The sequence below is a fragment of the Loxodonta africana genome, chromosome 8, assembly GCF_030014295.1.
Source record: "Loxodonta africana isolate mLoxAfr1 chromosome 8, mLoxAfr1.hap2, whole genome shotgun sequence".
NCBI lineage: Eukaryota > Metazoa > Chordata > Mammalia > Proboscidea > Elephantidae > Loxodonta > Loxodonta africana.
Genome location: NC_087349.1, coordinates 9330692 through 9345500, shown reverse-complemented (window position 1 = coordinate 9345500; position 14809 = coordinate 9330692). Strand labels below are relative to the sequence as shown.

Genomic DNA, 14809 nt, shown 5'->3' with positions numbered 1-14809 from the left:
ACTTGCCCACCAGCATGTGTACACACATGTTCTGCCTCACCATCTCCTGCCAGAGATAAAGCATGCAGGCTCCTATCAAAAGCCAGTCCTTCCTACTTGAGCAGCCCTGGAAATGGAGCACAACGCTTATGCTCACATTCTATTGGCTGGAACTCAATCACGTGACCCTACCTAACTACAAGGGGAAAGTATCTTCTAGCTGTACACCCAAGAAGAAAAGGAGACATGAATACAGTGAGCGGTCTCTCCCAGAGGACTGGCCTCCGGACTCATATATCCAACTGCTTACTCCACATCTTAGATATCTACCTCCCTCTTTCCCTCTGGCTTGCTATACTGCAATTGCTTCCCATTTCAGTCAAAGGCAACATCGCCCTACCAGTCACTCAGGTCAAAAGTCTTGAGAGTCATCCTTGACACTTCTCTTTCTTACACACCTCACATTCAATCCATCAACAAACCCTGTTGGCTTATTTTAAAACAAGCCAAATCTGACCACTTCTCGACACCTCTAGTGCTATCATTCTGGTTGGAGCCATCATTACCCATTACTTAGATGTCTGCAATAGCCTTCTCCCTGGTTCCCCTGCTTCCACCCTTGCCCCTTTATGGTCTATTCTCTATACAGCGACCAGATCAATCCTGTTAAAACCTAAGTCAGATCATGCCACTCAGCTCTTGCTGTTCAAACCCTAAATGGTTTCCCATTTCATTCAAAGCAAAAAGCCAAAGTCCTTACAATGGCTTCTGGCCATGCCCCCCCACACCCCAACACCTCTTTGATTTCAATTCCTACTACTAGCCTCCCCTTTTCAAGCCATCCCAGTAACTTTGGCCTCCTTGTTGTTTTCTTGAATAGGCAAGGCACATTCCTGACTCAGAACCTTTAAAGTAGCTGGTTCTTCTACCTAAAACGTTTTTGCCTTACCTCCTGTCTTTGCTCAAAATGCCACCTTCTCCACTGGGGCCTAGCCTGATCTCCTTATTTTCAATTGCAATCTACCCCAACCTTACTCTGTTGAATGTTCACTTTTCCATGGTGCTTATTACCTTCCAACATACTACATAATTTGCTTTTTTTATTGTGTCTATTGTTTTCTGCCCCCTCCCCACACCTCAGCTCCATAGAATGTAAGCTAGCAAAAGGCAGAGATCTTTGTTTTGCCTTCAAATGTACCACTAAGCATCTAGACTAGTACCTGACATATAGCAGGTACTCAAATATTTACTGAATGAATGAATGCCTGCTGTCCTGTGAGACGGCTCAACACAGAAGTCACCAGTGTGGCTTTGGATGGATGACAAAACAAATGGTGGACCAGGACCATGGTTTTAAAAATGCCAAAACACACCCAAGGCATAATGCTTAACATTTTTCCTGTAAAGCCATGAGACATATGGTTTTCCTACTATCATATTAAGAAGCTCTACCTTCTTCCCGTGAAACACTTAGAGAAAATATTAATGTTGCCACTTCGCATTTCTTTAATTCAACAGTGGTTTAGAGATAACATTAATGGAATATAGCCAACATTTGAATAGCTCTATTAGGCCTATATTAAGTCTACCTCAGTTCTACATGAAGAACTTGCCAACAGTTTTAACCCATTAGATCCCTGTGCTAAGTATGTCACTGGACATTAAAAGAAGAAAAAAAAAACTACAAAGATTTCTGAAAGGACAAATTTAAATATATTTATCTTTTGTCTTGAAAATCAGCAGCAAAAATCATACTACTATATTGTGAAGATTTTTCCATATTCATCATCTCACTTTATTCTCATATGACTCCTGTGATTCTCTTCAGCACATCTGAGCTACTACAAGTTCAGTGCATAGAATGGGGGAGATGGAGGACGAGGCGCCAGTGACAAGCAAGCACCATATGAATGAACGGCTGTGACACAACTCCATGGCTAAACTGTTCTCTCAAAGAGCCATCTATGTTAACCAATAACCGAAAGTGTACTTCATAAATACATAGAGAAAATTAAGTGCCAAGCTCAGCAGTAAAAAATCACATACCATCTGCCACTGATGCACAAAAAAGTTATAAAAAATTACACTGAACTGAATTCTCACATTTGACGGATCTTCCTTGAGATTGTGAAACTTACTGATACTATGAGGAAAAACCAAACCAAACCAGTTGCTGTCAAGTCGATTCTGATTCCTAAGAATATATGGATGGAATAACTTCAAATGTTAGAGGAAATCATGTAAAAACTAAGGGGAGATGAAAACTTTCGGTGGTTGGAGAATAGGAATTTAAGGCTATTCTGAATTGTAATCTCTTCCCTATCTGCAGGTCTCTGTCACTATTCTCATGGAAATACAGCAATATGATGTGTAAAAAAGCAATTTTTAGTTATTTAAAGAGTAATCAACAATAGTATTTTACCTTTTTACAGTCCAAAAAATTTTTTTAAGTTTTAAAAGGAGTAATTGTTTTACATTCATAGAAAAGATAGGATTTTTTAAGTAACAAATGGGAATTAAATTACCTTCACATAATGTCAGCAGAAATTATGCTAACAAGAGCTCTTTAAAAATCATACCTACTTAACCAAGGCTCTTAAAATTAGTAATTGCCTTTTCCCTCTAAGCTACAGAGAGATTTCTAAGCAGAGAGTATAAACTTCAAAATAGAGAAAAGACTCAGATTTGACAATATGAAACATAAAATATAGGTTCTGATCACTGTTTACATTTTTAATGCTGGCACTAGTAATTCCCTTTAATATTAAAAAAATACATCTCTGAGCCCAAATAGGAATTTAAAACTACCACAATACTGCTGCAAGGTAGAATATTTAGTTTAAAAATCCTACGTCAATGGGGGACCAGCAGCTAAGCAGTCTTTCAAACAGCTTTAAAACACTCAAAGGTAAGTAGCTAATTCAAAACATCCTAAAATTTTATTTTAAACTGTTCTAAAGAGAAACTAAAAATTTTCTTTAATTTACAGATTATACCTTTACTGTAAGAAAGAGAACACGTAAAAGTAGAGTATTTCTCAACTTAAGCACAGTTAAAGCATCTTTTATAATGGGATGGACACCGTTAATACACACACGCATACAAATTTCGGAACAACGGTTGAAAGCAGTCTGCCAAAAAGTTGTGTTTCTCCCTGGAAGTACAGTTTCAAAATGTGTAAGGTGGCCAAACAACATTGGAATGACACTCCTTACGACATGAAGGAAGATCATCTATCTCCCTGGACAATCGCTACCTTCCACTTAAGACTTAGCTCTATGAACCAGTGCTTCCTGATTTTTTATTTTTCAGTTCTTAGATGAAAATCCTGACTAGAAGCACCATTTTATATTGTACGGAAGCCCCCTGAGCTAAGAACTAGTGAAAAATTTTCACTAGTGTAATTTTTTAAAAGGTGAAAGGTCCCATGGGCTCCGTTAGAAAGGTGGAAATATGGCCAACGACCACTGCATGCTTATCCTTATCAAAAACATAACGATGTCATCACGCCTCTAAGATTCATAAATCACACAACATGACACAGGCTTCAAATAAAAGAACCCTTGATGAAGATGGAGAATTGTAAACTATTACCTTCTGCAGCCTGACTGGCATTTTCACTTTCCCCCATACATATCTTGATAACACTTCGTATTTCTGCATTATGGTAAAAAGGATATAACTGGCTTTTTTGTGCATCCTACCCGAATACTTCCTTCATTTCTTATAACAGAATTAATTGAGAATTCAACATGCTTTACTTACCTGCCACTTTTCGTGAACCCTACCACCACATAACTCAAGATAGGGGTACAGTAACTCCACACAGAAGTGCCTGAAGCATTTTAGGGGGAGAAGATAACTTTGAGAATCTGAAGAGAAGTATGGACCCTCTCCTCCCAAAAATGCAATAGCAAAAGAAACTTAAAAATCAAATTCTAAAGTTCTATAAATCTCTGGAAACCCTGGTGGCATACTAGTTAAGAGCTACAGCCGCTAACCAAAAAGTCGACAGTTCAAATCCACCAGGCGCTCCTTGGAAACCGAATGGGGCAGTTCTACTCTGTCCTATAGGGTAGGTATGAGTTGGAATCGACTTGACGACAATGGGTTTTTGTTTTTATAAATGCTCTCAGCCAGGCCTACCTAATTTAAGACTTAACGTTGTTGTTGTTGTTGTTGTGTGCCATCGAGTCGATTCTGACTCATAGCCACCCTAGAGGACAGAGAAGAATGGCCCCATAGGGTTTCCAATGAGCGGTTGGTGGATTCAAACTGCTGACCTTTTGGTTAGCAGGAGTAGCTCTTAACCACCGTGCCATCAGCCTCCAGAGTAACGAATAAAGTGTGGAGTAGTAGTGAATACAGCGCGGTACTGGCCCAAGATAAACATACAAATAAATAAAACAGACTAAAGAATCTAAAACTCAAATATAAAATCAACTGATGTCAATAAAGGTAATCAAACAGAAAAAGATCAGTCTTTTCAACAAATGGTAAAACTGGACGTTCATACATGAAAATATGACATGCCCTACCTCACAGAACACGCAAAAATTAACTTCAACTGCATCAACAGGCCTAAATGTAAAAGATAAAACTATAAAAATGTCTAAAACAAAACAGGTGAAAATCTTTATGACCTTGAGTTAGGCAAAGATTTATTGGCTAGGACACAAAAAGTATGAGGCATAAAAGAAAAAATAAAACTTCATCAAAAATAAAACTTCTGCTCTTTGGAAGACACTTTGGAAAACGAAAACATAAGCCAGACTGTAAGACATGGGCAAAATACATATCTGATAAAGGATTTATATCCAGAACATATGTAGTACTCTTATAGCTTCATAATAAAATACCAAATACAAAGACACTCACCAAACAAAATACATGGAGCGTATATTAAAAAAAACAAAACAAAACAAAACCAGCTGCCGTCAAATCGATTCCAGCTCATAGCGACCCTACAGGTCAGAGTAGAACAGCCCCATGGAGTTTCCAAGGAGCGCCTGGCAGATTTGAACTGCCGACCTTTTGGTTAGCAGCTGCAGCACTTAACCACTATAGCACCAGAGTTTCCATGGATAGTATACAAGCACTTAAAAAGGTGTTCAACATCATTAGTTACTAGGAAAATACAAATTAAAACTGCATGAGATACTACCACATATCTACCAGAATGGCTAAAATTAAAAGACCGACAATATCAAGTGCTGACAAAGATATATAGCAACTGAGGTTCTTGTTCATACAAACTGGTACTGCCACTTTAGAAAACAGTTTGGCAGTTTCCTAGAAAATTAAAACATATACTTCCCATACAACCCACCAATATAATTTCTAGTTCCTTACTCAAGAGAAAAGAAAACGAATGTCCACACAAAAACCTAAAGCCAAATTTATTTATTCACAATTATAGCAGCTTTATTCACAATTGATAAAAACTAGGAAAAAAAAATATCCATCCACTGGTTAAATGTACAGGAGTCCTGGCGGTGCAGTGGTTCAGTGCTCAGCTGCAAACCGAAAGGTTGGTGGTTCGAACCTACCAGCTGCTCCAAAGGAGAAAGGTGTGCTTCCGTAAAGATTTACAGCCTTGGAAACCCTATGGGGCAGTTCTACTCTGTCCTGTAGGGTCAGAATCGACTCAGTGACAACAGGTTTGGTAAATGTATAAATAAACTGCAGTACATTTATTTAACAGAATACTACAAAGCAATAAACAGGAAAAAAATTACTGATACCTGCAACAAGATGGATGAATCTCAACAGCACTGTGCCAAAGTGTAAGAAGCCAGGTGTGTGAGAAGCCAGGTACATAGGGTTATATACATAAGACTACATGCGATTACAAGACATTCTGGAAAAGGCAAAACTACAGAAACAGAAATCAGGCTAGTGTTTGCTAGACACTGAGGTTGGAGGGAGGGGACTGAATGCAAAGATGGACAAGGGAATTTTGGGGATGGTAGAAATTTGATTGTGGTGGTAGTTACATGACTATATACATTTGTCGAAACTCATCGAGCTGTATACTTAAAACAGTACATTTTTACTGAGTGTAAATTACATCTCAATAAACCTGATTTTTTTTTTTTAAGGCGACTGTGAACATTCTATAGACCTCTAAACCACAACTTCATGTCAGAACCCCAAAGATGATACAGTTTCTTTTCCTTAGACCAGGGGATCAGAAAACCGACTCTCAAACCCAACCTGGCCCACATATTTTTGTACAGCCCACAAGCAAATGACTGAAAAAATCAAGAGATCATTTTGTGACACATGAGAATGACAAGAAATTCACACTGTAATGTCCGTAATTAAGTCTTATTAGAACCCAGGCATGCTCCCTCATTACAGAAGGTCTGGATACTTCTGCACTGCAACAGCAAAACCGAGCAGCTGTGACAGGGACTACATGGGCCGCAACGCCTAAAACACTCACAGACCCTTGCTATGGGTCAGAGTTAACCCGACGGCGATGGGTTCAGTTTGGTTTTATAGAAAAACTTTGCTAAATTCCTGACTTAGACACAAGTTGTTAAAATTTTCCACAGAGCCTATGACACTTGGGAAGACTTGCGCTGTACCCACCTCTATACACTGTAGCTCTAAAACTTTCACAGCCATAAAACCCTTTTAGCAAGGAATCAACATGTAAAGCAGACAAAAGAACTTAAGGCCTAAGGCTTTGGACATGTCATCAGGAGGGATCAGTTCCTAGAGGAGGACATCATGCTTGGTAAACTAGAAGGTCAGCAAAAAAGAGGAAGACCCTCAAGGAGATGGACTGACACAGTGGCTGCAACAATGGGCTCAAGCATAATGACTGTGAGGATGGCGTGGGACCGGGCAGCGTTTTGCTCTGTTGTCGCTATGAATGGGAAATGACTGCACGCCACCTAACAACAAGATATAAACCCACTGCCGTCGAATCGATTCCAACTCATGGTGACCCTGTAAGACAGAGTAGAACTGCTCTGTAGAGTTTCCAAGGGGTACCTGGTGGATTCAAACTGCCGACCTTTTGGTTTGCAGCTGTTGCTACAACAAGGTATAGGGGCACTAAACAGTCTTGGGGTAACCTATGAAGGTCTTTGGAACACCCAAAACAGTGGTTTTCCAAACTGCCTGTGGCAACCAAAGGGTTATCAATCTAGTAAGCTAATTTTTCTGAGTAGCACAAAAAAAGAGAGAATTGGACAGTAGAGAAAATCAGAGTGCATCCCACCTAACAAGGCCTCATCCATTCATTATTTCACTAAATATCTGAGTACCTACGTGCCAGGTGCTGTTCTAGAAGTTGAGGACAGAAAAACTACCAACAGATCAAAACTGGTTCATGTATGTGTGTATCCAGCACTTTAAAGGACGTATTCTCACAGTGGTAAAGTGGGTTGTTTTTTTTTTTTTTTTCAATTTTTAAATTGTCCTAGAGTAATTTGAAAACCACCACTCTATGGTCCATTTGCCCCAAAAGTGTTGTCAATAGCTGCAGCTACACAACAAGGATGAAAACGATGTTTCATCGGATGTTACAAGCTTTCAGAAGATACAAAGGCAACTGGGTTCAGAGCAATTGTGGATGCTTTGCATTGAGGGCATTCCCAGGGCTGAGGCATAAAAAGTCCCTGAGCGACGATTTCCCTCTATCTGCATAGCCTTGGTAAGGGAAGGAACAAGAATAATGGTTTTTTACGCCCAAGAGAGAACGTGAAAACCAAAATAATCTCAGAGGGTAGAGGGGAAAAAAATAATTGCTTAATGTTAGGGTGGAGGCTGCACTGAGAGCTTCTTTTGACTACCATGCTGATCAGTATCACAGTAAATTAGGTTGGTAGCCAAAAGACACTGAAAAATAAAAACTATCCCCAGAACACGTCAGTTCCACCACCAAATATTTTGAGAGGAGAAGAATGAATAAAGCTACATGTTTGGGTTCTTACGCTAGCATTACGTTATCTATAACATTAAGACTTTTCATGAAAACACTATCTTAAAAATCATGAAAGCTCATAAACAGGCTCGCTTATTTTGAATTTAGAAGTTCTATAACTATTTCTGATTCTAACTTTACAGAACACCCAATGTAGGTAAAACAGATAAAGAGAATGAGTAAAGAACTTAAATTCGGCTTCTGTGGAAGACAACATCACAGTAAGGTTACTAAAAAGGCAGCTTATTTTAATGACAACGTAGGTAGAAATTTAGGAAGCATAGGAACACTGTGGGTTTCAGAAAATAAGGGGATTGTGGCACAAAATGTTGACTATATACTCAGCTGAGTTAATGTCAAGAAGCCGTGGTGGCACAGGGTGAGGCACTCAGCTGCTAACATAAAGGTAGGTGGTCTGAAGCCACCAGCCTCCCCACAGGAAAAAGATGTGGCAGTCTGCTTCCATCAAGATGACAGCCTTGGAGACCCCACGGAGCAGTTCTACCCTGTCCTATAGGGTCACTGTAAGTCAAAATGAACTCGACAGAAATGGGTTTTTAAGTTAATGTCAGTATGTCAAAGAAAACAAATGCACTTCTGCAGATTTGAAGGAGAAAATAACTCCACAATTGGAGACAAAGTGAAAAGAAGACCCCCTCATTAGGGACTCTATACTACAACAAAGTAGGCATCAGGTCTTAGAAAATGCCAAAAACCAAAACAAGAAACAATGTAGCCTGCTTCTTCCCTCTCTTCCCACTACTTAAAGAACTTGACCAGGTTTCCAGCTGCTACAGCTCCATCAGCTTCCTATTGTTCCTCATCAGGAAAGCAAGGTATAGACCAGGAAACAGAAAAGTCAAAGATTTCTCTGGCCTGTTCTCCTAATATAATTTTTCTAACCTGTTACCTTAATACAATTAAATCAAGCACACCCTCAAGTTTACTACATTTAAGGAGTCAAGCACCCAGTCCTGACATTCCTTTCTTCCCTGTTTATTGAGCATTGATTCCTTTTATAGCCAGCATAGGTTAAGTAACCGATAGCCAGTAATTTCCTAAATAAAAGGAGTGAGTGTCTCACACTCGTTTCTTGTTCATTAAATGAGAAAGAGTACAGAGAGGGACCACTAGAAATACCAAAGAATAACAGCTTTTTTTATAGTTTATAATCTAAAAGACACATTTTGTTCACCTTCAAATACACCTAGACAAATAACAGCAAAGGAGCCCTGGTGGTGCAGTGGTTAAGCACTTGGCTGCTAACCAAAAGGTCCGAGGTTCAAACCCACCCAGCAGCTCCACAGAAGAAAAGACCTGGAGATCTGCTCCTATAAAGATTACAGCCTAGGAAACCCTCTGGGCCAGTTCTACTCTGTCATGCCGTAGCTATGAGTTGGAATCGATCTGACAGTACCTAACAACAATGGAAACCCTGGTGGTGGGGTGGTTAAGAGCTATGGCTACTAACCAAAAGGTCAGCAGTTGGAATCCACCAGCCGCTCCGTGGAAACCCTAGGGGGCAGTTCCACTCTTTTCTACAGGGTCGCTATGAGTCCCAATCGACTGGATGGGAACGGGTTTGTTTTTCGGTAACGACGACACTAATAGCAAAAAGCGGGAACTGCACGAGTACATACTTTAGTGGGACCACCACTTCTCTGAGGCATGTGCAATTCAGCCTGGTTTGGCATGGCTCATGAGGGTGTGTTTTAATACAGAGGACCTTGCTATAAGGGAGATTCCATGCCAGAACAGTCCCTAGACAATGCATTACTATAATTACACAGCTTAACCAATACTGGAGATATCCTGATAACAGAAAATAATGTAATTGTAATGCAATTGTGAGAGACTCCCTTCTCTAGAAACACGATTTAAGAAGACTAAAACCCATTGCCGTCGAGCTGATTCCGACTCATTGCAACCCTACAGGACAGAGTAGAATTTGCCCCACAGAGTTTCCAAGGAGTGCCTGGTGGATTTGAACTGCTGACCTTCTGGTCAGCAGTCGTAGCTCTTAACCACTACACCACCAGGGTTTCCAAAGAAAACAACTTAATAAAAATCACACTCTGGTAATCTTATACCATATGGTCGCAGGCAGAAAGTAACATCAGAGAAATATCCATGGTAAGAAGTAAATGTTTATTGTCTAAAGTTTAAGCATATTCATTTGATGAATGTTTAATAAGCTCCTGTCATTTACCAGAACATTCTATTTTGAGCATCTACGAAGTTAAACATGAAATTTGTTCACTCCTAACATAATTTTAAAAGCTAAAATCTACACTCTATGTTCAAGATGTTTGATCACAGTAAAAATACACAAACAACCTAATACTCCCCAAAAGGATTACTTAAATAAGTCATAGTATAATTAGTAATACTTACAAAGCTTTGTTATATAGTCAGGTTAAAAACGACTATGGAACTACACACAGTGTATTGTACATGCCTAAAAAGTAGATGCGTATTCACCAAAACGCTTATAGTAGTTACATCTAAGTGGCACGTTTACGGATGATTTTTAAACTTTATTTTTCTAGTTTTACCTTTTCAATTTTTCTATAATGAACATGCTTTGCCTCTGTAATTAGAAAAAAAAATTTAGTGCTGCTGAAATCTCCCTCTGAGAAGCTTTTCTGTAAAACACCTATATCTTACTGTCAGGTAAGGTGAGCATAACAACAATTGTGAGGATGACGTGGGAATGGCAACCTTTCGTTCTGTTAGACATGGGGTAGCTAAGTAACTTCTTTAGAATAAAATATGTCATTATACACAAGCACGATTTTTCATTACTTTTCAGCACTTGGCAATTGTAAGATATGGCTTTAAGGGCATATAAGGAAGACAGTTCAATGTAAAGATCACAGTACATTTCGGCTTCCAATGAATTAGCAGTATCGACTCCAAATTTAAAAGGATTTCTTGGAGGAATGCATTCTACCAGCTGTAACACTGATACATGTATTCAAAGGAGGTTAATTAATCATTTATCCTCCCTCAATAAATTTACTGGAAACCCTGGTGGCGTGGTAGTTAAGTGCTACAGCTGTTAACCAAAAGGTCGGCAGTTCGAATTCATCTGGCGCTCCTTGGAAGCTCCATGAGGCAGTTCAAACCTGTCCTATGAGGGTCACTATGAGGCGGAATCAACTCGATGCCAGAAGGTTTTTTTTGTTTTTTTTTTTTTTTAAATACATTTATAACCAGCCCTTGTAAGAAAACAGAGGAAAATTGACTATTCATCACTAAACATCAAAACCTGAGTAAAAGGGGCAGTGAGAAACACATCTCTTTTAACTACTTAAAATTAAGAGTATCCTTAGTTTCAGGAGATATGAGCATGCTTTCCAACTACTGGCAATTTGAACCTAACTTCACCTGGCCCAGAGGTTCTCAGGCATTGGTGTAAGTGAGGACTGCCTAGAAAGTCTGCCAAATACAGAAACCCATGGCCCTAGCCCTCACCGACTGATTCAGAATCTTCAGGGAGCAGCGTCCAGGAACCCTTAAACGCCAAACAATCTGGCCCTTTCAAGTTACTATAACAGAGTAGAGATTTTACTTTAACAAATGTCTTCTCTCTGTCATTGTAAATTGTTCTAATATAGACTCTGAAATCATGTTCCCAATGTAAATAATACTACAATCAGAGAATTACAATTCCATAACTCATATGCAATAATTTATCCATTCTTCCACTCTGTAATAGTCTCCAAACAACACTACAATTCAACAAAACCACACATACTTCAGAGCAAAGCCTAGAGGCACCTGTGCCTGGTGAGACAAAAGCATATCCGATCCACGGAAAAAATAGAAAGCAGATGTGACCCCTAGTATTTGCCCATTAAAAACAATGTATCCTAAAAATACATTTCCAAGTCAATGGAACAAAGCTGTTTATAAATAAAAAGGAACGTGGAGGTATGGGGAAGACAAGAGGAAGCTTCAGCAAGTTCAGTACCAAAAGCCAGGAAATAAGGCAGAACGCATGGGAACCGGGGACAAGGGCAACAGAATAAACGAGGAAATGAAAGAAGGAAAGAGCCCCATCCTTCGAATCCAAGCAGTTGGGGGAAATGAGCAGATGTTAGAGGAAAGTGACCTGAGCAGAAATGCAAACTGGAAAGGAAGTGGAAAGTGGTGTGGCTTGATGACATTAAGAAATAAGGGAGAAAAACCTGAGAAATTTAGATGAAATCAAATAATGGTATTGAACACATTTTGGGCATAGATGGAGGTGGTGTAAGACAGTGGAAAACAAATATTGCAAGCAAATGATTTTGAACAAAGCAAGCGTATCAAATGACTTTCCAGAGTAAAGATAATGGAGCAGGAAAAAGAGAACAGCACAGAGAGAAGAAAAATAGAAGAAAGAATGAGAGTTTATGAGAACTGGGGCACAAGGTATAAGCAGTAGGAAGGAAAGAGCTTAGAGCAAAGTCAACAGAATAAGGCATATTATTAAATTAATAATTATAAAGCACAGTTATTCTAGCATAACCATGACCCACTGCTGTCGAGTTGATTCTGACTCACAGCGACCCTGTAGGATAAAGCAGAACTGCACCACAGGGTTTCAAGGATGTAAGTCGTTACTGAAGCCGACTGCCACATCTTTCTCCTGAGGAGCCACTGGTGGGTTCCCCCCACGACCTTTGGCTTGGCAGCCTAGCACTTTAACCAGTGTGCCAGCAGGGCTCTTTAGGATACAACTGGGCAGTTCTACTCTGTCCTATAAGGCCACTACGAGTCAGAATCATCTCGATGGCAATGCGTTATCTTATTTTTTGTAAAGTAAAACAAAGTATATTACTTTATGTAATAAAACACCAAATACAAAATGCAATAAATTTTATGTAATAAAAAGCGACATGCAAATAAAGCTAATCTGAAAAGGTGATGAGAGGCTGAATAACGCAAAAAGAAGCTGAGAGAGGCAAGGACTAAACAGACTAAAGTGAAAAATGCAAATTGGGACGAAAACGACTATAGGGAAAAAAAATACATCAAGTCAACAGAAAATGGGCAGGAATAAGAGGGGAATGCACAATGGAAAACCAGCCCAAAGTGTCAGCAGTGCAAGGGTGACAACAGACAAAGTGTGGAAACTTGAAAGAATCTTGACAGGGCCCGGGATCCGGAGAGTAAGTGGCTCCAAAGTGTCCAGAGGACCGGAGAAGACAGTAACGTGCTGGAGCAGCGGAACGGCGGCAAGCGCCTCCAGAGGGCTCAGGTAAGACAAGTGGAAGACGGACTCAGGTAGCAGCCGAGGTTAGAGGCGGGCAGGTCCCAGCCGGCAGAGAGCGAGCGGGGAGGCGGATGACACTGGGATGGGGGTCACCAGCCTGCCTGAGACATAGACGGAAAACACAGCGGACGGGGTAGGGGGGGCTTGGGGCTGAAAAAGTAAAGTCGAGGTGAACACCCCCGCCGAGCAGAAGAGGTGAGCAGGGAGCCCCGGGCGGGCAGGAACGCGGGAGGGCGGGCAGCGGCCTGAGCTGGGGGCAGCCGGGCGAGCCGGCAGGGAGCCGGGCGCCCCGTCATCCCCCCTCCACCGAGAGCCGCCCACAGGCGCCGCTCGGCCCGGGGTCCCGCCGCTCGGCCCGGGGTCCCGCCGCTCGACCCGGGGTCCCGGGCGCACACGAGCCCCCTCCCCCCACCGCGACAACACCTCACCGACGCGGCCGGCCACCTCGCCAGGCGTGACCTTCCCGGCAGCCCGGCTCTCGCCCCCTGCCGACAGCCTCCGGCTCGGCCCGGCCGCCCGAACCCCCCGAGCTGGGCCGGGGCCAGGGAAGCGCCCCGGGCCGCCCTGGGTGTTGACGTCGCGGAGAGCGGCCGGGCCGCGGGCACCCGGCGATGCCCGCCCGCAGCCCCGCGCCGGGGACGAGGCGGCCGAGGGCGCCAGCCCCGCCGCCGCCTCTCCCGGGCCAAGCCCAGCGCCGGCCGGCGCCGCACTCACCTCCTCGGGGATGGCAGGGTCGGCGGCCGACGAGGCCGCAGCGCCGGCGCCCGCCTCGGGATCCATGTCCCCGTTGAACAGCGCCGGGCCCTGCTCCGCGCCGCCGCCGCCGCTCAGCGCCGCCATCTTACAGCCGAGCGCCGGCGAGCGCGGCGGCCGGGGGGCGGGGAGGCGGAGGGGCGCGGGGCGCGGCGGGGGCGCCGGCCGGCCGGGCGGGGGGCGCTGGGCCTCCGCAGGTACCCGCCCGCGCGCGGCCCCGGCGCGACCGAGCCTGAGGGGATGGGGGAAGGACGCCGGCGGGGGGCGGGGAGGGGGCGGAGACGAGGGAAGTCGCCGCGGCAACGGCGTCAGAGCGTGTCACGGCCGTGACGTCACCCGAGGGCGTGACGTCATCGCGGGCGCGCCGTCGCGGGGCGGCTCCTCCGCTCTCCGCCCTCGCGCTCCGGCTTCCTGCGCTCGCGGTTCCCATGGCTGCGGCTTCCGCCTGGGGCTGGTCGTCTCCGCCCGCAGCCTGCTGTGGAATGTGGGCTCCTGCCGGAGAGGAGGGCTGGCTTTGCAGGAGAAGGCGCCCGAGTCCTGCGGGGAGGGAGCCGGGAAAGCCCCTGCAACTGGGCTTGTTTCCATTACAACGGAAGGAAGGCTCCGGGTTATAAAAATAAAAAAGATTGTAAAGCCCGAGGCTGAGTCAGCCGGGCAGAATTCGATAGAAATGTATTTAGAAACAGCTAAATAATCAGTATGGCGCTTGGACCCTTTTGATAAAAGGATTTGACCAGTTAGTTGGAGCTAAATGGAAGTCTAAACATTTTTTTTTTTTCATCTTTGAGGAATAAAACGTTTTCCTTTTGTGTATTTTTCATTTTCCAGGTTCGTTCATTTAACACTCATCAGTTGGGCACTTTCCATGTGCTGAG

The 14809-nt window shown here is 43.0% G+C and overlaps 1 protein-coding gene across 3 annotated transcripts in view; it reads right to left on the bottom strand.

Annotated features, from left to right (window-relative positions):
• Positions 1-14021, bottom strand: part of BRAF (B-Raf proto-oncogene, serine/threonine kinase) — a 144693-nt gene extending 130672 nt beyond the window's left edge. For all 3 annotated transcript variants that reach the window (XM_064289637.1, XM_064289634.1, XM_064289635.1), the window contains exon 1: positions 13896-14021. In XM_064289637.1, the coding sequence (XP_064145707.1) occupies positions 13896-14021 (126 nt within the window). The remainder of the gene's footprint in view (positions 1-13895) is intronic.
• Positions 14022-14809: the final 788 nt, after the last annotated feature.